Raw genomic sequence first — 26,965 nt, 5'->3', positions numbered from 1 at the left:
GTTATTACCAACCTTCTGAAGCCTACTTCTGTCATCTCATCAAAGTCATTCTCTGCCCAGGTTTGTTCCGTTGCCGGTGAGGAGCTGTGATCCTTTGGAGGAGAAGAGGTGATCTGGCTTTTAGAATTTTCAGGTTTTATGCTCTGGTTTCTCCTCATCTTTGTGGTTTTATCTACCTTTGGTCTCTGATGTTGGTGACCTGCAGATGGGGTTTTTGATGTGGATGTCCTTTTTGTTGATGTTAATGCTATTCCTTTCTGTTTGTTAGTTTTTCTTATAACAGTCAGGTCCCTCTGCTTCAGGTCCATTGGAGTTTGCTGGAGGTTCACTCGTGACCCTGTTTTCCCGTGTATCACCAGTGGAGGCTGAAGAACAGCAGATATTGCTGCCTGATCCTTCCTCTGGAAGCTTCATCTCAGAGGGGCACCCATCTGTATGAGGTGTCAGTCGGCCCCTCCTGGTGTCTCCCAGTTAGGCTACATCGGGGTGAGGGACCCACTTCAGGAGGCAGTCTACCGTTCTCAGAGCTCAAACACCATGCTAGGAGAACCACTGCTCTCTTCAGAGCTGTCAGACAGGGCCGTTTGAGTTTGCAGAAGTTTCTGCTGCCTTTTGCTTAGCTATGCCCTGCCCCCAGAGGTGGAATGCTGAGGCCTTGCTGAGCTGGGGAGGGCTCCACCCAGTTTGAGCTTCCCTGTATGCTTTGTTTACCTACCCACACCTCAGCAATGGTGGACTCTCCTCCCCCAGCCAGGCTGCCACCTCGCTGTTCGATCTCAGACTGCTGCACTAGCAGTGAACAAGGCTCCGTGGGTGTGGGAACTGCTGAGCCAGGCATGGGATATAATCTGGCGTGCCATTTGCTAAGACTGTTGGTAAAGCACAGTATTTGGGTGGTAGTGTCCCAATTTTCCAGGTACACACTGTCATGGCTTCCCTTGGCTAGGAAAGGGAAATCCCCCAACCCCTTGTGCTTCCCGGGTGAGGCAATACCCCGCCCTGCTTTGGCTCACCCTCCATGGGCTGCACCCACTGTCTGAAATGAACCAGGTACCTCAGTTGGAAATGCAGAAATCACTCATCTTCTGCATCGATCTCTCTGGGAGCTGCAGACTGCAGCTGTTCCTATTTGACCATCTTGGAATGGAAGAAAGTTCCTATATACTTCTTTTTCCCCTTACATCTTTTATAAGTATGGTACCTTTGTTACAATGATTAACCAATATTGATATATTATTATGAACCAAAGTCTATAGTTTACATTAGGTTTTATTTTTTCTGTGTACAGTTCTATGGGTTTTGAATAAGGCATAATATTATGCACCATTTCAGTATCACACAGAATAGTTTCTCTGCCCTAAAACCACGTGCTGCACCTATTCATCCTTCCTCCTCCCTAAACTCCTGGCAACTACTATCTTTGTACTGTCTTCACAGTTTCATTTTTCCAGAATGTCATATAGTTGGAATCACATAGTATGTGCCCTTTTCAGACTGGCTTCTTTCACTTAGCTATATACATTTCAGGTCTTCCATGTCTTTCTGAGGCCTGATTTCTTTTTATTGCCAAATTTCATATCTAGATAGATAGATAGATAGATAGATAGATAGATAGATAGATAGATAGATTTTTTTTTTTGCTTGCTTTCTGAGACAAAGTCTCACTGTGTCACCCAGGGTGGAGTGCAGTGGCTCCATCTCAGCTCACTGCAACCTCCATCTCACAGGTTCAATCAATTCTCCCACCTCAGCCTCCCAAGTAGCTGGAACTGCAGGCACATGCCACCATGCCTGGCTAATTTTTGTATTTTTAGTAGTGATGGGGTTTTGCCATGTTGGCCAGGCTGGTCTCAAATTCCTGACTTGAACTGATCCACGTGCCTTGGCCTTCCATAGTGCTGTAATTACAGGTATGAGCCATCATGCCCAACCGTATTTCATTGTATGAACATAACACAGTTCGTTTATCCGTTCACTTATTGAAGAACATCTTGGTTACATACAAGATTTGGCAACTATGAATACATAGCTGCCATAAATATCTGTGCAGAAATTTTTTGTATGGCTATACGTTTTCAACTCTTTTGGGTTAATACAGAAGAACATGATTGCTGTATCACATGGTAAGAATATGTTTAGCTTTGCAAGAAATCTCCAATCTGCCTTCCAAAGTAACTGTGCCGTTTTGCATTCCCCTCATCAATGAATGACAGTTCCTGTTGAACCACCTCCTTGTCAGCATTTGGTGTTGTCAGTTTTGGATTTTACTCATTCTAATAGGTGGGTTGTGGTACACAACTATTGTTTTAGCCGGGCGCGGTGGCTCAAGCCTGTAATCCCAGCACTTTGGGAGGCTGAGACGGGCGGATCACAAGGTCAGGAGATCGAGACCATCCTGGCTAACATGGTGAAATCCCGTCTCTACTAAAAAATACAAAAAACTAGCCGGGCGAGGTGGCAGGTGCCTGTAGTCCCAGCTACTCGGGAGGCTGAGGCAGGAGAATGGCGTGAACCCGGGAGGCGGAGCTTGCAGTGAGCTGAGATCCGGCCACTGCACTGCAGCCCGGGCAACAGAGCGAGACTCTGTCTCAAAAAAAAAAAAAACAAACAAACAAAAAAAAACTATTGTTTTAATTTGAAATTGCTACTGTCATATGATGTGGAGCATCTTTCCTTATTCTTGTTTGCTATGTGTATATTTTCTTTGGTGAGGTGTCTGCTCAGATTGTTTGCCCATTCTTTAATTGAGTTGTTTTCTATTGTCGAGTTTAACAGTTCTTTGTGTATTTTGAATGTAAGTCCTTTATCAGATATGTTCCCTGCAAATATGTTCTCCCAGTCTGCAGCTTGTATTGTCATTCTCTTGACAATTCTTTTGCAGAGCAGAAATTTTTAATTTTAATGACACAGAACTTATCAATTGCTTCTTTCAAGGATTGTTCTTTTGGTGTTGTATCTAACAAGTCATCACCAAACTTAAGGTCATCTAGATTTTCTCCTGTATTATCTTCTAGAAATTTTATACTCACTTTTCATTTAGGTCTATGATAAACTTTGAGTTAATTTTCGTGAATGCCGTAAGGCAGCTTCTAAGGGGGACATACACTAACTTCCTTGAGAGTGGGCAGTGACTGTGAAACTCTTAACTGGGTCTTACAATGGACCCCAGATCCATCAGGAGAGCCCCACCTTCAGAAACACATAGTGGAATGTGTTTCATGCATACACGGAGAAGAATATGCAGTCATATGCTCACATGCACACCTGCACATGATCACACACATGCATAAGGTACGTCTTCATCCAGAGTTCTCTCGGCATTCTCTGAAAGTGGTTCTCTCCTTCAACTTTTTCATTAAGAGATACAATGGCAGAAAGTCATTAAAATTAAAAACTTCTGCTGTGCAAAAGAATTGTCAATGGACTGACTCTGTATGTCCATTCATGTCTCATTGTGTCCGTGTACTGACTCTGAGTGGGCCACAGTGGCCTTACCTGGTAGTGAGCTCAGACTGTACCCCGGTATTCAAAGCATGCTGAGTAGGTGAGAGTGTAGGCAAGTGTGCAGTGAAGGTAGGACAGCCACCCTTCAGGTCTCTGGAAAAACCCTCAGGACAGGGATGTTCAGGACGTCTGATGCTATACTAAGCTGTTTTACATAAGGTAGGGTGCTTTTTAAGAATCTTTCTAGAGGGCTATGGGCACAGATCTGTGTTCAAAGATTTTCTGGGCGCATATGTTTTGTGAGACATCAGATAGAGACAACTTTTTGAGTCTCAGCTTTGTCACGTGTAAAATGGGCATGAGTGCTGTTCCCCTTTGCAGAGGTTTGTGGCAATTAAGTGAGGTGAACGTGCAACGCTTTTTGAACAAAGCTGACATGGAGGTACTTGTTCAGGAAATAAGAGCGGCTATTATTACTACTCTCCATAGCATACTATAAGGTTTCCCTTCCTCTCATCCCAGCTCTGAAGGACATCATCAAGGTGAACTGAGCCCCTTCTGTTTCTTCTCTTCCCTCTAACCACCTAGTCTTCCTTTCCCCTATCCTGCAACCATTCTTAGTCCCGCCCCTCCCCTGAGCCCCGCCCCTGGCCCCGCCCACCAGACCTGCACCAGCACAGCCCTCCCTCAGCGGGGCAGGAAGCTCATGGTGTAGTTTGGTGGGATCGTGGCAAAGCCCATGTGTTTGGGGGACACGTCGATGTCCTTGGGCGACTGGGGGGACTTGAAGCGGAAGTTCTGCATGATGGTGGTGAGGAAGAGAAAGAGCTCCATTCTGGCCAGGCCTTCTCCGAAACAGTTCCGCTTTCCTGAGGGGGAGAGGCGGGAGGGGTGGAGGTGAAGCCCACTCTCAGTGCAGCCTCGCCCCACTACCGACCCCCAGCTGCGGCTCTCCCAGGGAGGAGAGGTGGAATATTATGAACTCAGAGACTTTCAGAGGAGACTTTAATCCTCCCTGAGCCTCAGTTTCTTTCTATAAGAGATATAACAATGGTGAACCAATATTGATATATTATTACTAACCAAAGTCCATAGTTTACATTAGGGTTTGCTCTGTGTTGTACATTTCTATGGGTTTTGAAAAAGGCATAATGTCACGCATCCATCATAGATGGGGTGATCTATGCCAGGTGTAGCAATGGGAGGTTTAGATGCCCCTACCTGCGAGACACACTTGCAAATATGACTGCTGTGCTGTGCCATTATCTCCTTTTCAGGGATCTGAACAATCTGCTGTGTGACCCTAGACAAATAAATCTATGGGGGAAGATGTTTCCTTCCCTTTTACCTGGGCGCAGGTATTGGGTGGTTGGTGGTTAAGGTAGTATCAGTTGGTGGCTTAAGGGTAGATTCTAACAGGAACTTCCAACCTGGAGAAATACCAGACTACACAGCACAGAGGGGAGCTGGGTGAGGGAGGCGCCTGCTGGTGTGAGCAGTGGCCTGGCGGCAAACAGTGGTCTCTTACCGATGGAAAAGGGCACAAAAGCATCACTCTTCTTAAACTGCCCCTTCTCATCCAGGAAGTGCTGGGGATTGAAGTCCTGGGGGTTGGAGAAGAACTTGGGATCTTTCAGCACGGAGCCCAGCATAGGGAACACTTCGGTGCCCTGGGAGGGAGGAGGAAGGTGTGTGTGATGAGGCAGGTTGGGGGATTGGTGAAAGTACACAGGGGCTGGAGGGGGAACTAAGGTGCCCCAGGTAAGCGGAAGTGGCAGGCATGGAGGAGTTGGGGACCTCTGAGGGAGGAGCTTTGGGGGATAGAAGGTTCATGTCTCTGAAACAGGAAGTTTGGGAGACATGGGGTCCATGTCCTGCTAGGCAGGGTGTTTGGGGGACCTGAGACTTGTGTCCCTAAGGCAAAAAGCCTAATGGAAAGGGGGCTCCTGTTTCTTAAGACAGGAAGTTTGGGAACATGGGGTTGATTCTCCTGACACAAAGAGTCTGGGGAGATGCAGGATTCAGGAGTCTCTAAGTGGGAAGGTGGAACGGATGTGGTGGTGGGGGAAGTCTTCTTTGACTGATTGAGGGAGTGGGACAGGGTCTAGAAAGCTTCTAATGGGGGTGGGATGCTGGGGATACAGAGAGAGGCTGGACGTCCCTGTAGTCTGGGGGGTGGGGGGACAGTACCTTAGGGAGGAAGAAATCCCGAAACTTGGTGTCCTTGATGACCCTGTGGGCCACACCCAAGGGGAGCATGTCTCCAAATCTTTGGATCTCGTGGATCACTGCCTCCGTGTAGGGCATCTTGGCCCAGTCCTCAAACTTGGGCTGCCGGTTCTTGCCGATCACTCTGTCAATCTCCTCGTGGACCTTGGCTTGGGGAGATGGGGGGATGTGTTTAGGTATTTAGGGGTCTCAGAGAAGGGATTATAGTCCAAATAGGTAAAACGGGGTGGATTACATGGCTCCACCAATGACACGGAGGTAGACCACTCATAACAGACATCAGTGATTCACATTGTTGGAGCAGGATCCTGTTAACCAGGTTGTGCCAAAATCACAGGGGAGGCACAGGGAGGAACTTAGGAGATGATCCGGAGGAGTAGATAGTGGCACTAAGTGGGCTTGGGAGAGGAATGGCTGACAGATCACTGCAGACATTTTCAGTATTTTAATAGCCAGTGAGACTCAGCTGATTCCTATCAGCTGAATATTGCCCTGTCTCTGGAGAGCAAGGCACGTCTCAGGGTCCTGGGATCTGGGACAGGTGGGGACATTGCACCAGGGTCAGTGGAGTTTTGAGGGTCTGGAACCCTCCACTTCCCTCCCCCTCCAGCCTTACCCTCCACCTCTGGGTGCTTCATGAGCAGCAGGAAGCCGTAGCGCAGGGTGGTGCTGACGGTCTCGGTGCCTCCAAAGAAGAGGTTCAGCGAGGTCAGCACCAGGTTCTTCAAGTGGAACTCCGTGTTGGGGTTCTTCTCCTCCTGCAGGGAGAGGGGGCTTTAGACCAACCTCACTTCCCATGCTTTTGGGGCCCTTCTAGGGCTTCTCCTTTGAATCTTCCTCTCTTTGGTCCAGATGAAAGGTGGAAAGAGGGACCCTAGATCTGCCAGACTCGCTCCAGGTTCCAGCCCTTGCCCTGGCTGCTGGCTTTGCCCAAAATGCTCTTCCTTCTCAGCTTCTTTACCTCGCTGACCGTCTGTCCTTTAATTATCAACTTAGCTGTCAGTCTTTTTTTCTTATACAGACTTGGCGTTGCTAAGTGGCACAGGGTGGACTTGAACTGGGTTCAAGGAATCCTCCAGCCTCAGCCTCCTGAGTAGCTAGAATTGCAAATGCACATGACCATGCAGGCTCACTTGTTAATTTTTTAAAAAGTAATTAATTTTTTTGAGACACGGTCTTATTCTGTCACCCTGGCTGGAGTGCGGTGCCGTGATCTTGGCTCATTGCTGCCTCTGCCCACTCTGGGCTCAAGCTATCCTCCCACCTCAACCTCCTGAGTAGCTGGGACCACAGGCATGTACCACTATGCCCAGTCATTTTTTTTGTAGTTTTTGTACAGATGGGGTTTTTTCATTTTGCCCAGTCTGTTACTTTTTTAATGGTAGGAATATTTAGAAAGATAATGATGAGGGGAGACGAAGAGAAAGTAGTACAGAGACGGCAAGATGAAGAGTCAGGAAAAAAGAGTTTTTCTAAGAAACAAGCGTAGAACTTTAAGCAACAGCATCCTATTTCTTCCCTAAAAATCTTGACACTTACTGTGGAGGAATCTCCTCCCTTGATCCTTTCTCCCTGAGCTTCAGACTCCCTAAAGCCTTCCCCCATGGGAAAATGATGTCCAGATGGATGTGGGGACCCTGCAATGTAAAGCCAGGTCACCTGTCCACAGAGGTGTGTCTGATAACCAGGGCATGAACGGTTAGAGAGCTTGGTGGCTAAAAGCACCAGCTTTAGGCTCAGAGACACCAGGGTTTGAGCTTGGGGGACCAAGGTTTCCTTATTGTGTGACCTCAGTTAAGACACTTCAACTCTCTGGGCCTCAGTTTCCTCACTGGTACAATCGGGGCCATGATTGAACCTCCTTCAAAGCTGTTGTGAGTGTTCAGTGGGGACTATCTTATGGCACTTAACACAGTGCCTGGCACGTGGTAGTGCTGTAGAAGTGCTTGCTATTCTAATTCATGTGCACAAGTCCTGCTTGTGGGTGAGGGCTCAGTAGATGGAACAGCAGTGGTTGATATAGTTGGGATTATGAGGATTTTTTTTTTTTTTTCAGAGTCTTGCTCTGTCACTCAGGCCAGAGTGCAGTGGCATGATCTCCGCTCAATACGACCTCTGCCTCCCGCGTTCAGGCAATTCTCCTGTCTCAGTCTCCTGAGTAGCTGGGATTATAGGCGCATGCCACCATGCCTAGGTCATTTCTGTTTTTTTTTTTTTTTTTTTTTTTTTTTGAGACAGAGTCTCTCTCTGTCGCCCAGGCTGGAGTGCAGTGGCCGGATCTCGGCTCACTACAAGCTCCGCCTCCCGGGTTTACACCATTCTCCTGCCTCAGCCTTCCGAGTAGCTGGGAGTACAGGCGCCTGCCACCTCGCCCGGCTAGTTTTTTGTATTTTTTAGTAGAGACGGGGTTTCACCGTGTTAGCCAGGATGGTCTCGATCTCCTGACCTCGTGATCCGCCCGTCTCGGCCTCCCAAAGTGCTGGGATTACAGGCTTGAGCCACCGCGCCCGGCCCATTTCTGTATTTTTAGTAGAAACAGGGTTTCACCATGTTGGCCAGGCTGGTCGAACTCCTGACCTCTGGTGATCCACCTGCCTCGGCCTTCCAAAGTGCTGGGATTACAGGCGTGAGCCACCGCGTCCGGCCAATTGTGAGGATTATTATGACAAGGGCTATTTGAATGGCCCTGTGTTATCTGCCTGCCCCACTCCCAGCCTGATTTCCCCCTGCCTGGCTTTGCACCTCCCCGCACTGGCTGCTGGGGTGTACCTCCTGCATGCGGATGAGAAAGGAGTCGATGAAGTCCCGTGGGGAGTTGGGATCCAGCGTGCGCCTGTTGTGCTCCACCTTCTTGGCTATGAAGTCCTCCAGCCCTTGCAGCTCCTTAAAGGCCTGTTGCTGTGGTCCTGGCAGGTGTTTCATCACCGAAGAGAACATCTCATAGAGCTGGGGTTGCAGAGAGAGGATGGGAAGGGAAGGACAGTTGTCAGGGGCCTGGAGCTGATGGGAATGGGACTTGTTTCATAGCAAGGAAGGAACTGAGTTAAAGGCATCTGTCCAGGTGTTTAGGTATTTCAGTGGGGTTGGATGGGAACTTATATCTAAGTTTTCACATGGGTTAGGTGCCAGGGCCACAGTCTAGGAATTTCGGTGAGAAGAACTGAGGCATATATCCAGGTTTCAGGTATTTAAATGAGGCTGGATTGGAGCACACATCTAGGTGTTCAGATATTCAAGTGAAGTCGAGTTGGAAGACACCTGTCCAGGTGTTTAGCTATTCAGGTGTGGCTTGTATGAGGGGAGTGCCACCTTTCTAGGTATTTAGGCATTTAAGTGGACTTGGTTGGGGACAACTATCCAGATACTTACTGGGTCCAGACTGGGGACTTTTGTTCAGGTGTTCATGTATTAAAGCGCGGCTGGTGAAGATGTTAAAGTGGAGGGGATACCTGTTCAGGTGTTTATGTATCCAAGTGGGATGCATTGGGAGCTCCTCTGTAGGGTGTGTGATTGCAAAGGGTTGGAGAACACTTATTTGGGTGTCTGGGGAATAATCTGTCTAGATATTTATGTGTTTCGGGTCTTGGTTAGGGCAGCTGTCCATGTTTTCAGGTATTTAAAGTGGGTGAAGTAGAGGGTGCTTGGCCAGATATTCCAGTGGGCTAATTTGGAACATTTGTATAGATGTGAAAAGAAGAACTGGGTAGGGAGTACCTGTTAGAAATTACAGTAAGTTGGGGATGGGAACATGCACCCAGGTAAGAGAGCTGAGCTGAGGGCTTGAATCCTGCTGGCAGGCTCTGTTTTGGGGAGCATCTGTTGAGCTATTCGGGTGTCCTTGGAGACTGGGTATTGTGCATCTGTCCTGGTTTCTGGTGCAACTGTACAGTTGTCCAATATTGGGGGCTGATTTTGAGGGCACACTGTCTGGAGGGGGGTGGGAGTTTGGGGCACCTGTCTCCAGGTAGGGGAGCAGTTGACAGGTTGTGGTAGGGGCATCAGGGGCCGGGCTGCAGCCGGTTACCTGCCCTGCGGAGGTTGCCGTGAACTGGAAGCTTCCCAGCATCATGCGCAGCAGTGACAGGAACTCTTTGTCCTCATAGTCAAAGCGGTCCCCAAAGACAATGGAGCTGATGACATTGGAGACGGTGCGGCTCAGGAAGAAGGTGGGATCGATATTGGCGCCTGCGGGTGTGGCCGGAGAAGGGGGTTGGGGAGAGAGTCAACTCAGAGGCCTGGGGAGAGTCAGAATTCCAGGAGGCAGGGCCCTGTTGAGCCAAATTCCCAGCGCCAGACTCCAGGGCTGGAAGTGCGGGGGCCTTTCCCCACCTAGTCCCCATCATCAGGCAGAACGCGCGCGCGCGGGTCCCCGCCCTGGGCGTTTTCCTGCTCCTGCAACCGTCCCCTCGGGGTGCCCTGCTCACCTTGCGTGTCCCGGAGGGCCTCGATGAGGAAGCCCGCCTCCTCCTGGATGCGCTCCTCGATGCCGCGCTTGCCCACACCAAAGTCCCGCAGAGTGGCGATGGAGAAGCGCCGGAGCTGCTTGGCGCGCTCCCCGTTGCTGAACACCACGCCTGGGGAGGTGAACATGGGGGTGGAGAGAGGTCAGAGGGCGGCGGGGGCAGGAGCAGACCAGCTCCAGGGGGCTCCCCAAGGGTGGAGCAGAGAGGCAGTGGGGTGGGAGAGAGACGATTCAGCGGGAGTGCCCAGAAGAGCTGCAAACTCAGAGTCAGAGAAACAAGAGAGTGAGGGAGAGAGAGAGAGAGAGAGAGAGAGAGAGAGAGAGAGAGAGAGAGAGAGAGAGAGACGGACAGACAGACCCCGGGTAGAAAGAATAAGAGAATCAGAAGAGAAGCAGAAAGGCCAGACAGATGCCCAGAGAAACAGAGGGATACAGGGACACTCCATGGAGGAAGGGAAGAAAGTAGGGAGAGAAAGAGAGAGAGAGATTGAGAAAGAGGATGGAAGGAGGGGAAGTAAGATATGGGGAGATCTGGGAGGAGGAAATAAAAGTGGTGAAAGATTCTTAAGCTGAGCTGGAGAAGAGAGAAACATACAGAGACAGAAACAGAGAGGATTGGGAAGGAGGACCAACTGTTACTCAGAGATGGAGGCTGGAGATGTGGAAGTAGGAATCCTGTGAAATCCTAAGCCAGAGGAAGGAGTGGGAGAGGGAAGTGGAGAGAGGGGAAACACGGAGAAGCACAGAAGCTGAGAAGGACAAAAAGACAAATGAAGACAGAGGACCAGGGTTGGAAAACAGAAACCCGGGATGTCCTCAGAGATGGAGAGAGGGGAAACAGGAGACTCCAGTGAGGCGGAATGAGGAGAGAAAACTAGGGGCAGAGAGATGCAGGGAGGAATCAGGACAGGGACGCTGGAGACAGGTGAGGGACACACAGGGAGAGGCCAGAATGAAAGGAGATGGGGAGATAAGACCAGACAGGGGGCTCTGTCATAGCCTCCAGTGGGCAGGAGAGGCAGGGAGAAGGCTGGGGACACTGAGACCATCCCGTCCCCCTGGTCACCTTCCCCCTCTTGGGCACCCCCTCACCGTAGCCTTTGAAGAGCCAGTCGAAGGTGGCCTGCTCGCCTCGCCCGCTGAACTCCTCAGCCTGGTCCACCAGAGCCTCCTTGACGGCATCATATCCGCACAGCACCACCACCCGCCGGGGCCCCAGGTGAATGGTGAACACGGGGCCATAGCGCTCACTGATTTGATGGAGGCGGGTGGGAGAGGTTAGAGGGAGCAGCTCCCACTCTGAATGGGCCCAGCACCGAGATGTCAACTCCTGGGATCCGTTGTCCCTAGGTTCTCAGTCAGGGAGCTGGACATCCCAAGATCCTGTCTTTCTTGGCTAGGACCCTGATGCTGATCCTCCAAAAATCCCTTTTGTAAGACTCCAGTCCACACTGGTCAATCCCCTGCCACAAAGCCCCAGCCAGCTGGGCAGCCCCCACCCCGTGCCACCCATCTCCCTGCCTTGGGACACCTTCATGAGGGAGGTGTACATCTGCTCTGTGTTCAGCTGCAGGTAGTTTCCAATGAAGGGCAATGGGGTGGGTCCCGGAGGCAGCTTTCCCTTGCTGTTCCTCTGCCGCCAGACAGACATCAAGACCATCACAGTCAGGCAGGCCAGCAAGGCCACCAGGAGCAGCCCTGAGGCCAGCATGGGGGCAGTGGGATGATCGATGGTGACGGCTGGGGTGGTTTGCCTTTATACTGCCTGAAAAAGAGGGACGGACTTTGGTTGATTACATAATCACCTCATTTCACCTCCCCACTACACCCCCCATCATGAATCCCGCCTAGCTTGGGACATAGTCAGCAAGGGAGGAGGAGGGGGACCCTGGGTAAGCTGAACAGGGAGGGGAACTCCAGAATAAATCTGTGGTACTTCAGGAGGGGTGCCCTAGGGCTGTGTATTAAGGAGGGGGCATCAGATAAACTGTAGAACGGAGGAGTTTGGAATATTTGCACAGGGGAGCACCTGGACTTTGGATTTTGGGTCTGAGACTGAGAATGCACCTCAAAGTTGTGGATGTGGGGGTTCCTGGGGAGAGCAACCCAAAGGTCTGTGTTTCATTGAGGTGAGACAGAAGTGTGGCTGTGCATTTGAGGGTCTTCTGGTGAGGAGGATGCAGTGTTAAGGGTCTCAGGAGGGGGGATTCCAGGCATATGGACTTGAGAGTCTTGGGGCTAGGAAGACCAGGGTGTGGGTGTGGAGTTTCTGGGAGGAGGAGTGTGTAGCAAGCCCAGCAGCTCCTCCCAGAAAACCCAGCAGCCCAGCACACCGCCCAGGAGCTGACTTGATTTTGCTTTGGCCCAGAGCTGTCTCTTGATGCCCAGAATCCTCATTGGAACCTCAGAGTGAGGCCAGGATGGGTGCCATAGAACCTCCACTGCCCATCTCTGGTTGGGAAAGGGGTTGAAGACTGGATCCGTATTTCAGGGGAACTTTCCCCACACCTGGAGGAGAGTACCTCGAGTTATCAGTTGGCAGAGGGATTGGCCAGGTCTGGAGAAATAGTAATAACAACCCCCAAATGGTGGAAAAATCTCAAGTGTCCCAAGGGTTGGAATTTACAAAGACATCCACTCGTTTCCAACCTTGATCCTTAGGGAAACCCAGTAGATTGATTGTATCATTCCAATGAATATTATTATTGTTATTTATGTTTCTCATTTTATATAAGGGTCTACAGAGGACAGAAAACAGACAGTGGGCAGGGGACATGCGTGAGTGGCCCTGAACTCCCATCTCTCCTGTTCTGCGTCGTTAATTCCACTTTGTGGATTTGGTTTTCCTGCCAGTGGAAAGGGACTATTTAGGAAGAGAGGATCATATATGAGGGTGAGTTAAGTCTCCTTTAAGGGTGATTCCTGCTTTGTCAGGGGCTACTACTATTAGCAGGCAGAGGGAACAATCGCAGAAGAGATTGGGGTAAACTCCAGTGTCAGGCACAGAGGCAGAGCCTGGGGTGGGTGGGAGTGGAGAAGGGATGAGTAGCCTCCTGTCCTTCCCTCAGAGAAATTCTTCCTTAGTAAACAGGACAGTTACCCTTTGGTGAGCACGGTCGTATATGGGAAGATTAAGTCTAGGTGTGTATGATCTGGTCGAATCTTTGTAACAATGAGGTTGGTTCATGATCATCCTCATTTTGAAGATGAGCAGATCTAGGCTCCATAAATCCTCTTGAGTGAGGTCACACAGGGAGTAAGTGAGGGAGCTGGGATGTGAACTCTTTCCTCGTCCCACTTCATTGACTGGCCTAGATCACCCTGGGAGTCAAGTGCGGGCCAGGCTTAGCAGGAGGTGGGTGCCGAGATTGGTATCAGCAGTGGACACAGGGATGACACTGGCGGGTTCTGATATCAGCCTCAGGTACGACCAGGGAGGGGAGGCATTGTGTTGGCTTTGGGACTGCCCCCAGGTGTACGCGAGGATGGGAAAGAAGTTGGCACTGAACTTGACAGCAGAAGAATATTAAAGTCATGTTTGGTGCCAAGAGGGCTCTGTGTGTTGTCTCAGGTGTCATTGAGGGCATATGAATGCCCTGCTTCTAGAGGGTGTAAGAGTGGCACCATATAGGGTTGGTTCCATTGGGCTCTGACGTGAGCATGAGGCAGGTGCTGAGACTGGTCCTATGTGGGCCTGAGATGAGCCTCAACAAGACCCTGAGAGGGGCCCCAGATGGCCACAGGACAGGCTCTGATGTTTGGGGATTCCAGCATTGCACCTGTCCTCTGGGTGACCAACTTTGGACAAGGGGAGGTGGGTGAGGTTGGCACCCCCAGGACTGACATCTTGCTCCAAGTGTTCTGGGATGCTGAGCTCTGAGACCTGTGTGGAGGGAGCAAAGTTCAGAGAACAAAGCGGAGAGAGGAAAGTTGTTTGTTGATTTTGGAGGGGAAGAGGTGGGAAGGAGGATCAGCACCAGCTGGGCAGATATCAATCCCTCTAATCCTGGTCACCAGCCTGCACTTGGGCCTGGCCCCTCCTTTTCCTTCTTGTTTCCTTAAAAGGTGGGAGACAGACATTTGGGGAGTTTGTTTCTCAGTGATGTTGGCACAGGGAAGGGTACTGAGTGGTCAGCAGGCTGCCATGACCTGGCCAGGGAGGGGTGGGGAGAGACAGGCTGGGAGAACTCCAGTATTTGTGGACATAGAGGTCGATCGATGTTGGACTTGTTGATTACCCTGGAGCGTGGAGTGAGAGAATGGTGTCTGAAATGATGTGAGAGGGACTTGTCCCAGTGGGCAGTGTCTTGGGTACAGGCTTTCAGAGTGAGTTAGTGTTGAACCCAAGAAGATCCCTTTTCTTTGCCGGGCCTCAGTTTCCCTTTCTGGATGGATGGTACAATGATTTAGGCCTGGATTGGAATCCTAACCTTATCTCTTCTTTGTTGTGTGGCTTTGAACAGTTGACTTTATCTCTGTGAGCCTTATGGAGCCAAGAACAGCTCCTACCTCTTTGGCTATTTAGGGGAGAAGTATATGTGTTGATGCAGATGAGGTACATGGCAGTAAGTGCTCAATGAATAGTAGTTGTTCTCTTTAATCTGTAGGATGAAGTGGATGGATGAGATGTTCCCTAAGCACCTTCCCTGCTTTTACATTCTCTAGTCTAAAGCTCCCAAATCTTTTCCTTTGGGAAGGAGGAAAGGGACAGAGTCTTTGGGAACCTCTTTCCCCATCCCTTCCTCAGCACAGCCAAGATTTACCCCATGGAGTTTTGAATAGGAAATTAATCCTTCACGGCCTCCTGGAGCGTGGTGCTGAGTTAGGCAGTATCTGCAGAAGGACAGGCCAGCATTAGACTCTCAGGTTATTCTGGTTGGCCCTGGAGCCCTGCACAGGACTTTGCCCACCTGTCTGTCTACACTTGTCTTGGATCCCGTCTCTATCTTTCTTTTTCTCCTTTCCTGCAAGTCAGTGTTCCCCTCAATCACCCCGTGTGCTCCTGCATCTTTGTATTTTGTGCCATTTTGTCCAATGGGTTCTCCTGGATGCCTCTGCCATGTTTATCCTCATTTATACAACTGTCTGTGTGTCACTCTGGGTGCATGCTTGTAGTGTCTATGTGCATGTATGTTTCAGTATGTCCATGTTGATACATGAATTTGTGTGTGTGCCAGGCTTTGTGGGGTGTATGTTTGTGCCTGATAATGGGTATCCATTCCAACTTATGTCTACACATGCACATGTGTGTGTGTGCCTGACGGGGTGTGCCACTGTTTCTCAATGCTTGCCAGTCTTTTTGTCTGTCTCTGCATACAGCATGTGTGCACACATGATTTAGGGGTGTCTACAATGTGCATTTCTGTGTAAAACAAGATGTATGCTGCATATTCATATTTGTGTGTACACATTCACAACTAGGTGACTACATGTAAGTATGTGGATGTTTTCATGTGTGCATTCAGGTGTCTGTGCAGGCTTGTGGGCCATGTTGCAAACAGCTGAACATCTGATGTTTTCCTGTGCTCGTCTGTGTTTGGATTAAAACAGTCCTAGCCCAGCTCCACGTGTCTGCTTGAAAAAAGCCCCTGAACTGTGGGAAGATTTTATGAGCATTATCTTAAACTCCTCATCGCAAGACTGTGAGGTTAGCTTTATCATCTCCATTTTGCAAATGAGTTAGGTAAGGCCCCCAAAGTCGGTCATAAGTGACTTGCTTCTGCATTCCACAGCTGATGAGGGTAGAGTCTTAGTATGGTTTTGTATGACTGTAAATTTCTTTCTTTCTTTCTCTCTTTCTTTCTCTTTTTTCTTTCTTTCCTCTTTCTTTTTTTCTTTCTCTCTCCCTTTCTTTTCTTTTCTTTCTTTCTTTCTTCTTTCTTTCCTTTTGTTCTTTCTTTTTTTCTTGTTGAGATGCAATTTTGCTCTTCTGCTCTCATTGCCCAGGCTGCAGTGCAATGGCGCGATCTCAGCTCACTGCAACCTCTGTCTCCTGGGTTCAAGTGATTCTGCAGCCTCAGCCTCCCGAGTAGCTGGGATTACAGCCACCACACCCAGCTAATTTTTGTATTTTTAGTAGAGACGGGGTTTCACCATGTTTGTCAGGCTGGTCTCAAACCTCAAACTCCTGACCTCAGGTGATCCGCCCACCTCAGCCTCCCAAAGTGCTGGGATTACAGGTTTGAGCTACCACGCCTGGCTGTGAATGTAAATTTCATGCTGTTAATCACTACTTTGGACTGCCAGGCCCCACCTGTTTTTCTTTATGAAACATTAGAAAAACTGCTTGTAATCTCTTGTGTTCTTCAAATACTTTCGTGTAAACATGTAACAAAAGGTTTCAAAATGTTAGAAAAAAAGTATTTTAATAGGAGGGAGACTTGACTTTCTATAGTGTTTGCACTCTTTGGAACCTTAACCAAAGACCTCGTGGGCCAGTATACCCCTCAGGCCATTGGCAATGAAGTAGTGGGGGAGTTGGAGTAGTAGTGGTTGTGGTCAGAGAGTGAAATGTCTGTGTTTCACATTTCAGAGTGATGACAGGATTAGGGTGGGGCTGTGGGAATGTTGGCTGAAATAGAGTGAAGAAGGTCAAAGAAGAGAAGAAAGTCAAGATTCTTTTTTTCTGAGTGTTTGGACAGCTCATATCCATGGCCATGAAGTTCCTCCCTACCAGGAAAATGGCAAGACTTAGGAGTCCAGAGATGGGAAAGAAGTTGGATAGATGACAGGGATGAACAGTTTTTTTGTTTTGTTTTGTTTTGTTTTGAGATGGAGTCTTGCTCTGTCGCCCAGGCTGAGTGCAATGGCACGATCTCAGCCCACTGCAAACTCCGCTTCCTGGGTTCAAGCAATTCTCGTGCCTCAGCCTACTGAGCAGCTGGGATTACAGGCACCCACCATCAGGCCTGGTTAATTTTTGTACTTTTGTAGAGATGGTGTTTCGCCATGTTGGCCAGGCTGGTCTTGAACGCCTGACCTCAGGTGATCTGCCCGCCTCAGCCACCCAAAGTGTTGGGGTTGGGATTACAGGGATGAGCCACCATGCCCGAACAACTTTTTTTTTTTTTTTTTTTCCAAGAGGACAAAGATATCAGCTGCCAAGTGCACTGATGAAGTTTCTTCTGGTAATGGTTAAGTGACTTCTATTGGAACAAGCATCCCATGAATAAAAACTATTAACTCTAAAGAAAACATTTTTAACAACCCAATTCCCTGAAATCACTGGGGAGTGAAAAAAAGCATTAAAATCCTTTAAAATGCAGACCACTTCTTGACTGGGAGGGCTAGGTAAATAACAATTCCTAAGGGAACTAAATTTTCTTTTTAACATGCTGTGTCTCTTTAAATGTAGAAAGGTGATCAAGATGGCTGACCAGATGCAGGTAGCATGGCCTTCTTCATGGAGAGGAACTCCATTTTAAACAGATTATCTAGGAAAGATTGCTCGGATTCTTCAGAGAAGAGAAGGGATTCAACAGAGAAGACATAGGAAGCTCTGGTGCTGCCTGCCCTCTCTGGTCACAAGCCCACAGCAGGCACAATTGCAAGAGTTTAATGTTGGGCTGTGTCCCCCTTTTTGCCAAGTGTGAGGTGATGCCACCCAGATGGGGAAGGGACAGGGGAGAACAAGCTCTCCTAAGCACACTTAGGACAATACCACCACACCTGCTACAGGATGCTGTGGGACTGGGGAGTAGCCCACCCAACCCATTGCATTTACCAGCAACACCAACATGGACTGCCTGGGTCCTAGTGGATTGCTCCACCACCGCTACTGCCGTCAACCATATCACACCAGGGTGTGCTTCCCAGGGGTCTGAGAACTTGCCCACGTCCCTGTCCCCCAACTTCCATGACTACCCTCTAAGCAAGCCACTAAGAAGCTCAAGAATCAGCCTCCCAGGACTCACGAATACCAAAGCCAGTGTAGGCTGCTCTGGGGCTCAGGCACACTCTCCAAGCTGCTGCCACCACCAGGGCCCAAAGATGGGCTCAGTTGGCATCCAATACCCAGCTAAATTTTTCCACAATCTCAAGTAATAACTACTCTAAGCTACCAAGGAAATCAAAGATACCAGTGACCGTGGGTACCGCCTATGAAGTCATACTAAGATCACACTACCATAGGCACCCAGAATGAAAGCCAAAGTATCCTACTCAACCAACAACATACATACATTTTTCAGGAAAAAAATTTTCTCCTACAAAAACAATTTTAAAAAACTTGAGGGCTGGGCGCGGTGGCTCAAGCCTGTAATCCCAGCACTTTGGGAGGCCGAGACGGGTGCATCACAAGGTCAGGAGATCGAGACCATCCTGGCTAACACGGTGAAACCCCGTCTCTATTAAAAAAAAAAAAATACAAAAAAATTAGCCGGGCGAGGTGGCGGGCGCCTGTAGTCCCAGCTACTCGGGAGGCTGAGGCAGGAGAATGGCGGGAACGCGGGAGGCGGAGCTTGCAGTGAGCCGAGATTGTGCCACTGCACTCCAGCCCGGGTGACAGAGCGAGACTCTGTCTCAAAAAACAAAACAAACAAACAAAAAAAAACAAAACTTGAACAAGCTACTACTACACAAGATTTGCAGATATCAATGAAACGACACAGGAAACACGAAAAAGGAGAAAATCATGACATCATCAAAGGATCACAATAATTGTCCAGCAACAGATCCCAATCAAAAAGAATCCCTCAATATGCCAGATAAATAATTCAAAATGTTGATTTTATAAAGCCCTACAAGATGCAGGAGAAATCTGAAAATCAATACAAAGAATTGGAAAATCAGTCCAGGAAATGAATGAGAAATTTACCAAGGCGAGAGATACTATAAGAAAAAAAAGCAGAAACTCTTGAACTAAAAAAATTCAATGAAGGGAATACAGAATATATTCAAAAGCTTCAATAGTAGACTGGACCAAGCAGAGGAAAGAACCTCAGAACATGGCTGGGTGAGGTGGTTCATGCCTGTAATCCCAGCACTTTGGGTGGCCAAGGTAGGTGAATTCCTTGAGGCCAGAGTTCAAGGCCAATCTGGGCAACATACTGAAACCCCATCTCTAAAATTAGAAAAAAAAAAACGAATCTAAGAACTTGAAGACAGGTCTTTTGAAATATCCAGTCTGACAAAATAAAGAAAAATGAATAAAAAAGAAGAGACAAAGACTTTGAGTTATCTGGGACTACATAGTGTGACCAAACTTATGTATTTTTGGTATTTCCAAGGGGGAAGAGAGATTTTAAAAAATTAGAACACCTATTTTTAGGAAGTAATTGATGAAAACTTCCAAATCTAGCAAGAGAGTTAGACATCCAGATACAAAGCCCCAGCAAATACATTGCAAAAAGAACTTCACATAATAGTATATTTAGAAAGTCTAAAGTCAAGAAGAAAGAAATAATTTTAAAATTAGCAAGAGAAATCATCTAGTTACCTATTAAGAAAACTCATCAGACTAACAGCAGACTTTTCAGTGGAAACCTTACAGGCCAGAAGAGAACAGAATGGCATTTCAAACTGCTGAAAGAAAAGTACTGTCAGTCAAAACTTTTATGCTCTGTCAGAATAAGCTTCATAAATGAAGGAGAAATAAAATCTTTTCCAGACAAGCAAATGGCGAGTGAACTTGTCAACACTAGCCTGTTCCTATGGGAGATGCTCAAATGGGTCTTAAACATGGAAATGAAAGGTCAACACTCAGCATCATGAAAACACACAGAAGAATAAAACTCACATTTCTCATAAAAACCACCTCATAAATGAGGAAGAGAAAAGAATCAAATGGCAACATGGCAGAATCTCATCAAACCACAATGACAGAGAAAAAGAAAGAAACAAATAATTTATCATATAAAATAACTTTAAACAATTAACAATATGACAAGAATAAAGCTTAGCATATCAATATTAACCTTGAATAAATGGATTAAATGTTCCACTTACAAGATACGTATTGGCAGAATACTTTAAACAACATGATGCCCAGCACTTTAGGTGGCCGAGGCGATTGGATCACCTGAGGTTGGGAGCTCGAGAGCAGCCTGACCAACATGGAGAAACCCTGTCTCTACTAAAAATACAAAAATTCGCCGGGTATAATGGCATATGCCTGTGATCCCAGCTACCTGGGAGGCTGAGGCAGGAGACTTGCTTGAACCTGGGAGTTCAAGGCAGAGGGAGGCAGAGGTTGCAGTGAGTCGAGATCGTGCCATTGCACTCCAGCCTGGGCAACAAGAGCAAAACTCCATCTCAAAACAAATAAACACACACACACACACACACACACACACACATACACACACACACCATGATACAACTCTATGCTGCCTATAAGAAACTCACTTTACCTGTAAAGACACATATAGACTGAAAGTACATAGTTGGAAAAAGATATTCCATGCAAACAAAAACCAAACAAGCAGGAATAGCTATATCTTATGCCAGTTAAAACAGATTTTAAATCAAAAACATTAAAAACAAAACAAAGAAGGTCATTATATAATGATAAAGGGATCAATTTAGCAAGAGAATATAACAATGCTGAATATATATGCACCTAACATCACAGCCCCTAAATTTACAAACAAATATAACTAGACCTAAAGAATGAGACAGACAGAATACAATGAAAGTGGAGAACTTCAACATCCCACTCATACACTAGACAGATCATTGAGAGACAAAATTAGCAAAGAAACATTAGACTTTCATATGCTTTGGATGTGTGTCCCCTCCATATCTTATGTTGACATGTGATCCCCAGTGTTGGAGGAAGGGCCTAGAGGGAGGTATCAGATCATAGGGGCAGATCCCTCATGAATGGCTCAGTGCCGTCCCCTTCGTGATGAGTGAGTTCTCACTCAGTTTAAATGAGATCTGGTTGTTTAAAAGAGTCTGGGACCACCCCCTTCCATCTCTTGCCAATGTGATACACTGGCTCCTCCATTGCCTTCCACCATGATTGTAAGCTTCCTGAGACACATATCAGTAGCAGATGCCAGTACTGTGCTTCGTGTTCTGCCTGCAGAACTGTGAGCTGATTAAACCACTTCTCTTTATAAATTACGCAGCCTTGGGTGTTCTTTTAGAGTGATGCAAAAATGGACAAATGCAGATTTAAATTGGACTTTAACCCAATGGACTCAACAAACACTTACAAAACATTTTACCTAACAACTACAGAATATACATTCTTTTCATCAACATATGGTATATTCTCCAAGATAGACCATATATTAAGACCACGAAACATGTCTTAACAAATTTTTTAAAAATCAAAATTATATCAAGTGTCATCTCAGATCACAGTGGATAAAGTCAGAAAAGGATTCCATTCCATCAATACTAGGAGGAACTTTGAAATGGTATAAATACATGGGCACTAAACAGCATGCTCCTGAAAGATCACCAGGTCAACAAAGAAATTAAGGTGGAAATTTAAAAAAAAAATTAAAATGAGTAAAAATGAAAATACAACATACAAAAGCCTGTGGGATACAGCAAAAGCAGTACTAATAGGGAAGTTTATAGCACTGAATGCCCACATCAAAAAAGTAGAAAGGGCCAGGCATGGTGGCTCACTGCTGTAATCCCAGCACTTTGGGAGGTTGAGGCGGGTGGATCACTTGAGGTCAGGAGTTTGAGGCCAGGCTGGCCATATGAAGAAACCCTGTCTCTACTAAAAAATACAAAAATTAGCAAGGCATGTTGGTGCATGCCTGTACTGAGGTGGGAGAATGACTTGAACCTGGGAGGCAGAGTGTGCAGTGAGCCGAGATCACGCCCCTGCACTCCTGCCTGGGTGACAGAGTGAGACTCCATCTCAAAAAACAGTAGAAAGATCACAAATTAACAACCAATGTTACACCTCAAGGAACTGGAAAAAGAACAAACCAAACCCAAAGTTAGCCAAAGAAGTAACAAAGATCATAGCAGAACTAAATGAAATAGAAACCACAAAAACAAAAAAAATCAACAAAACAAAACTTGATTCTTCAAAATGTTAAACAAAACTAATAAACCACTAGCTAGACTAACCTAGGAAAGAAGAGAAAATGAAAATAAAAACAATCAGAAATGAAGAATGGGACATTATAACTGACTGAATAGAAACACAAAACATCATGAGAGACTATTATGAACAGCTATACCCTCACAAACTAGAAAACCTAGAGGAAATGGATAAATTCCTGGACAGTTACAATCTATCAAGATTGAACCAGGAAGTGGAACTCTTGAACAGATCAATAATGAATAGCAAGATTGAATCAGTAATTAAAAGTCTCCCAAGAAGGCCGGGCATGGTGACTCATGCCTGTAATCCCAGCACTTTGGGAGGCCGAGGAGGGCAGATCACTTGAGCTCAGGAATTTGATACCAGTCTGCTCAACACAGTGAAACCCCATCTCTACTAAAAATACAAAAATTAGCTGGGCGTGGTGGCACACGCCTGTAATCCCAGCTACTCAGGAGGCTGAGGCAGCAGAACTGCTTGAACCCAGGAGGTGGAGGTTGTAGTGAATCGAGATCATGCCACTGCACTCCAGCCTGGGTGACAGAGTGAAACTCTGTCTCAAAAAAAAGTCTTTCAAGAAAATAAATTCCAGGACCAGATAGATTCACAGATTAATCCTACCAAGCATACAAAGAAGAACTAATACAAATCCTTGTGAAACTATTCCAAAAAATTGAGGAGGAGGGAATTCTCCCTAACTGATTCTACGAGGCCAGTATCATCCTGATAACAAAATCAGACAAGAACACAACAAAAAAGAAAACTACAGATCAATATCCCTGAATCACATAGATACAAAAAGCCTCAGCAAAATACTAGCAAATCAAATAAAAAAGACCATACACCATGATTGGGTCAGATTTAACCTGGGGATCCAAGGATGGTTTAACATATGCAAATCCATAATGTTATACATTCCATCAACAGAATGAAGGACAAAAGTCATATGATCATCTCAATAGATGCAGAAAAATTATTCAATAAAAATCAGCATTTCTTCATGATAAAAATCCTCAACAAACTAGGCATAGAAGCAACATATCTCAATGTAATAAAGGCTACATATGACAAGCCCACAGCAAACATAACATTTAATGGTGAAAATTTGAAAGCGTTCCCTCTAAGAACTATAACAAGACAAGAATACTACTTTCACCACTCTTATTCAACACAGTACTGGAAGTCCTAGCCAGAGTAGTTAGGCAAGAGAAACAAATGGAGGGCATCCAAATTAGAGAAAATTGAAGTCAAATTATCCCTGTTTGCTGATGAGATGATCTTATGTCTAGAAAACTCTGAGGACTCTAAAAACAACTCTTAGATTTGAGAAAACAATTCAGTAAAGTTTTAGGATACAAAATTACCCTACCAAAATCAGTAGCATTTCCACACACCAGTAACGATCTAGCCAAGGACAAAATCAAGGAGGCAATCCATTTGCAATAGCAACAAAGAAAATAAAATGCCTAAGAATATATTTAACCAGGGAGATGAAAGATATCTATAAAGAGAGCTACAAAACACTGATGAAAGAGATTGTAGATGATATAAACAAATGGAAAAATATCCCATGCTCATGGATTTGAGGAATCAATATCATTCACATGAACATACTGTCCAAAGCAATCTATAGACTCAATGCAATCTCTATCAAAACACCAACGCCATTTTTCAAAGAATTAGAAAAAGCCATCCTAAAATTCATATAGAATCAGAAAAAAGCCCAAATAGTTTAAGCAATTCTAAGCAAGTTGAACAAAGCTGGAGGCATTACATTACCTGACTTCCAATTATACTTCAAGCATATAGTAACAAAAACAGCATCGTACTGGTATAAAAATAAACACATATATCAATGGAACAGAACAGAAAACCCAAAAATAAAACCACCTACCTACAACCAACTAATCTTTGACAAAGTCAACAACAATATACACTGGGGAAAGGATATCCTATTCAATAAATATTTCTGGGAAGATTGGATAATCATATGCAGAAGAATGAAACTGGACCAGTATCTTTCATCATATACAAAGATTAACTCAAGATGGATTAAAGACCTAAATCTAAGACCTGAAACTATAAAAATTTTAGAAGAAAACCTAGGGAAAATTCTTTTGGACACTGGCCTAGGCAAAGAATTTATGATGAAGTCTTCAAAAACAAATGCAATAAAACAAAAAATACACAAATGGAACTTAAAGAGCTTCTTCACAGCAAAAGAAATAAATCATTTTAGGCCAGGTGTGGTGGCTCATGCCTGTAATCCCAGCACTTTGGGATGTTGAGGCGGGCAGATCGCCTGAGGTCAGGAGTTCGAGAACACCCAGGGCAACATGGTGAAACCCCATCTCTACTAAAAATACAAAAAATTAGCCCGGCATGGTGGCACACACCTGTAGTCCCAGCTACTCAGGAGGATGAGGCAGGAGAATCGCTTGAACCGGGGAGGCAGAGGTTGCAGTGAGCTGAGATCGTGCTGTTGCACACCCCAGCTTGGGCAAGAAAATAAGACTCCACTGCAAAAAAAAAAAAAAAAAAAAGAAAAAAAGAAAAGAAAAGAAAGAAAGAAAGAAAAAAAGGAAACAAAAAAAAAAAAGAAAAATCATTTTATAAAGGGGATACCTACACTTGTATTTCACTGTAGCAGTATTGATAATAGCAAAGCTATGGAATCAATCTAAGCCCAAAAATAGAGGTTTGGATAAAGAAAATGTGGTATATGTATAACATAGAATACTATTCAGCCATAAAAAGGAATGAGATCATGCCTTTTGTAGCTACATGGATGGAACTGGAGACCATTACCCTAAGAGAAAGAAGTCAGACCAGAAAGTCAAATAATACATGTTCTCAGTTATAGATGGGAGCTAAACAATGGATACCCTTGGACATACAGAGTGGAACAACGGACATTGTAGACTTTGAAAGGTGGGCAGGTGGGAGGGGGTGAGGCTTGAAAAGTTGCTGATTGGATACAGTGTTCACTATTTGGGTGCTGGGAAAGCTAATAGGCTAGACTTCGCCATGATGCAATATATGCACATAAGAAATCTGCACTTGTGACTTGGTACAGTAGCTCACACCTGCAATTCCGGTACTTTGGGAGGCCAAGGCTCACGGATCACTTGAGGTTAGGAGTTCAAGACCAGCCTGGCTAACATAGTGAAACCCCATCTCTACTAAAAATACAAAAATTAGCTGAGTGTGGTGGCAAACACTTGCAGTACCAGCTACTTGGGAGGCTGAGGCAGGAGAACTGCTTGAATCTGGGGTGTGGGGCGGGGGGGTGGGTGGAGGCGAAGGTTGCAGTGAGCTGAGATTAGGCCACTGTACTCCAGCCTGGGCAACAGAGTGAGACTCTGTCTCAAAAAAGAAAAAAGAAATCTGAACTTGTAACCCTTAAATATAGAAAAATAAAAATACCTTAGAAAATAATATGGCAATTTTTTAAAAAATTAAAAATAGAATTGCCATATCATGCAGCAATTCTAATCCTAGGTATATATTGACAAAAACTGAAAGCAGGATTTCAAGGAGATCTTGGTACACGCATGTTCATAGCAGCAGTATTTGCAGAAGCCAAAACGTGGAAGCCACCCAAGTGACAATCAGCACATAAATGGATAAAATTTGGTACCTACACAGAATGGAAATGTGATTTTTGTCTTTGGTTCTGTTTATGTGATGGATTACGTTTATTGATTTGTATATGTTGAACCATCCTTGCATTCCAGGGATGAAGCCCAGTTGATCGTGGTGGATAAACTTTTTGATGTGGCTGCTGAATTCGGTTTGCCAGTATTTTATTGAGGATTTTTGCATCGAAGTTCATCAGGGATATTGGTCTAAAATTCTCTTTTTTTGTTGTATCTCTGCCAGGCTTTGGTATCAGGATGATGTTGGCCTCATAAAATGAGTTAGGGAGGATTCCCTCTTTTTCTATTGATTGCAATATTTTCAGAAGCAATGGTACCAGCTTCTCCTTGTACCTCTGGAAGAATTTGGCTGTGAATCCTTCTGGTCCTGGACTTTTTTTGATTGGTAGGCTATTAATTATTGCCTCAATTTCAGAGTCTGTTATTGGTCTATTCAGGGATTCAGCTTCTTCCTGGTTTATTCTCGGGAGAGTGTATATGTCCAGGAATTTATCCATTTCTTCTAGGTTTTCTAGTTTATTTGCATAGAGGTGTTTATAGTATTCTCTGATGGTAGTTTGTATTTCTGTAGGGTCGGTGGTGATATCCCTTTTATCATTTTTTATTGCTTCTGTTTGATTCTTCTCTCTTTTCTTCTTTATTAGTCTTGATAGCAGTCTATCAATTTTGTTGATCTTTTCAAAACACCAGCTCCTGGATTCATTGATTTTTTTGAAGTTTTTTTTCTGTCTCTGTCTCCTTCAGTTCTGCTCTGATCTTAGTTATTTCTTTCCTTCTGCTAGCTTTTGAATGTGTTTGCTCTTGCTTCTCTATTTCTTTAAATGGTGATATTAGGGTGTCAATTTTAGATCTTTCCTGCTTTCTCCTGTGGGCATTTAGTGCTATAAATTTCCCTCTACACACTGCTTTAAATGTGTTCCAGAGATTCTGGTATGTTGTATCTTTGTTCTCATTGGTTTCAAAGAACATCTTTATTTCTGCCTTCATTTTGTTATTTACCCAGTAGTCATTCAGGAGCAGATAATTCAGTTTCCATGTAGTTGTGTGGTTTTGAATGAGTTTCTTAATCCTGAGTTCTAATTTGATTGCACTGTTGACTGAGAGACAGTTTGTTGTGATTTCTGTTCTTTTACATTTGCTGAGTAGTGCTTTACT

The 26,965-nt window shown here is 45.8% G+C and overlaps 1 protein-coding gene across 1 annotated transcript in view; it reads right to left on the bottom strand.

Annotated features, from left to right (window-relative positions):
* Positions 1–1,251: 1,251 nt before the first annotated feature.
* The window catches only part of LOC105495313 (cytochrome P450 2A13), a 47,765-nt gene continuing 22,051 nt past the window's right edge, over positions 1,252–26,965 (bottom strand). Inside the window, exons 4-13 of the mRNA XM_071086886.1 lie at positions 14,899–14,968; positions 11,665–11,900; positions 11,228–11,385; positions 10,098–10,247; positions 9,698–9,858; positions 8,443–8,619; positions 6,290–6,431; positions 5,635–5,822; positions 4,973–5,114; positions 1,252–4,313 (exon numbers count right to left, since the gene is read on the bottom strand). Of these exons, the coding sequence (XP_070942987.1) occupies positions 4,132–4,313; positions 4,973–5,114; positions 5,635–5,822; positions 6,290–6,431; positions 8,443–8,619; positions 9,698–9,858; positions 10,098–10,247; positions 11,228–11,385; positions 11,665–11,846 (1,482 nt within the window). The 5' untranslated portion in view covers positions 11,847–11,900; positions 14,899–14,968 and the 3' untranslated portion in view covers positions 1,252–4,131. The remainder of the gene's footprint in view (positions 4,314–4,972; positions 5,115–5,634; positions 5,823–6,289; positions 6,432–8,442; positions 8,620–9,697; positions 9,859–10,097; positions 10,248–11,227; positions 11,386–11,664; positions 11,901–14,898; positions 14,969–26,965) is intronic.

This window comes from Macaca nemestrina, chromosome 20 (assembly GCF_043159975.1).
Source record: "Macaca nemestrina isolate mMacNem1 chromosome 20, mMacNem.hap1, whole genome shotgun sequence".
Taxonomy (NCBI): domain Eukaryota; kingdom Metazoa; phylum Chordata; class Mammalia; order Primates; family Cercopithecidae; genus Macaca; species Macaca nemestrina.
Note: the sequence above shows the minus strand (reverse complement) of the source record. Positions and strands in the feature narration are given on the sequence as shown.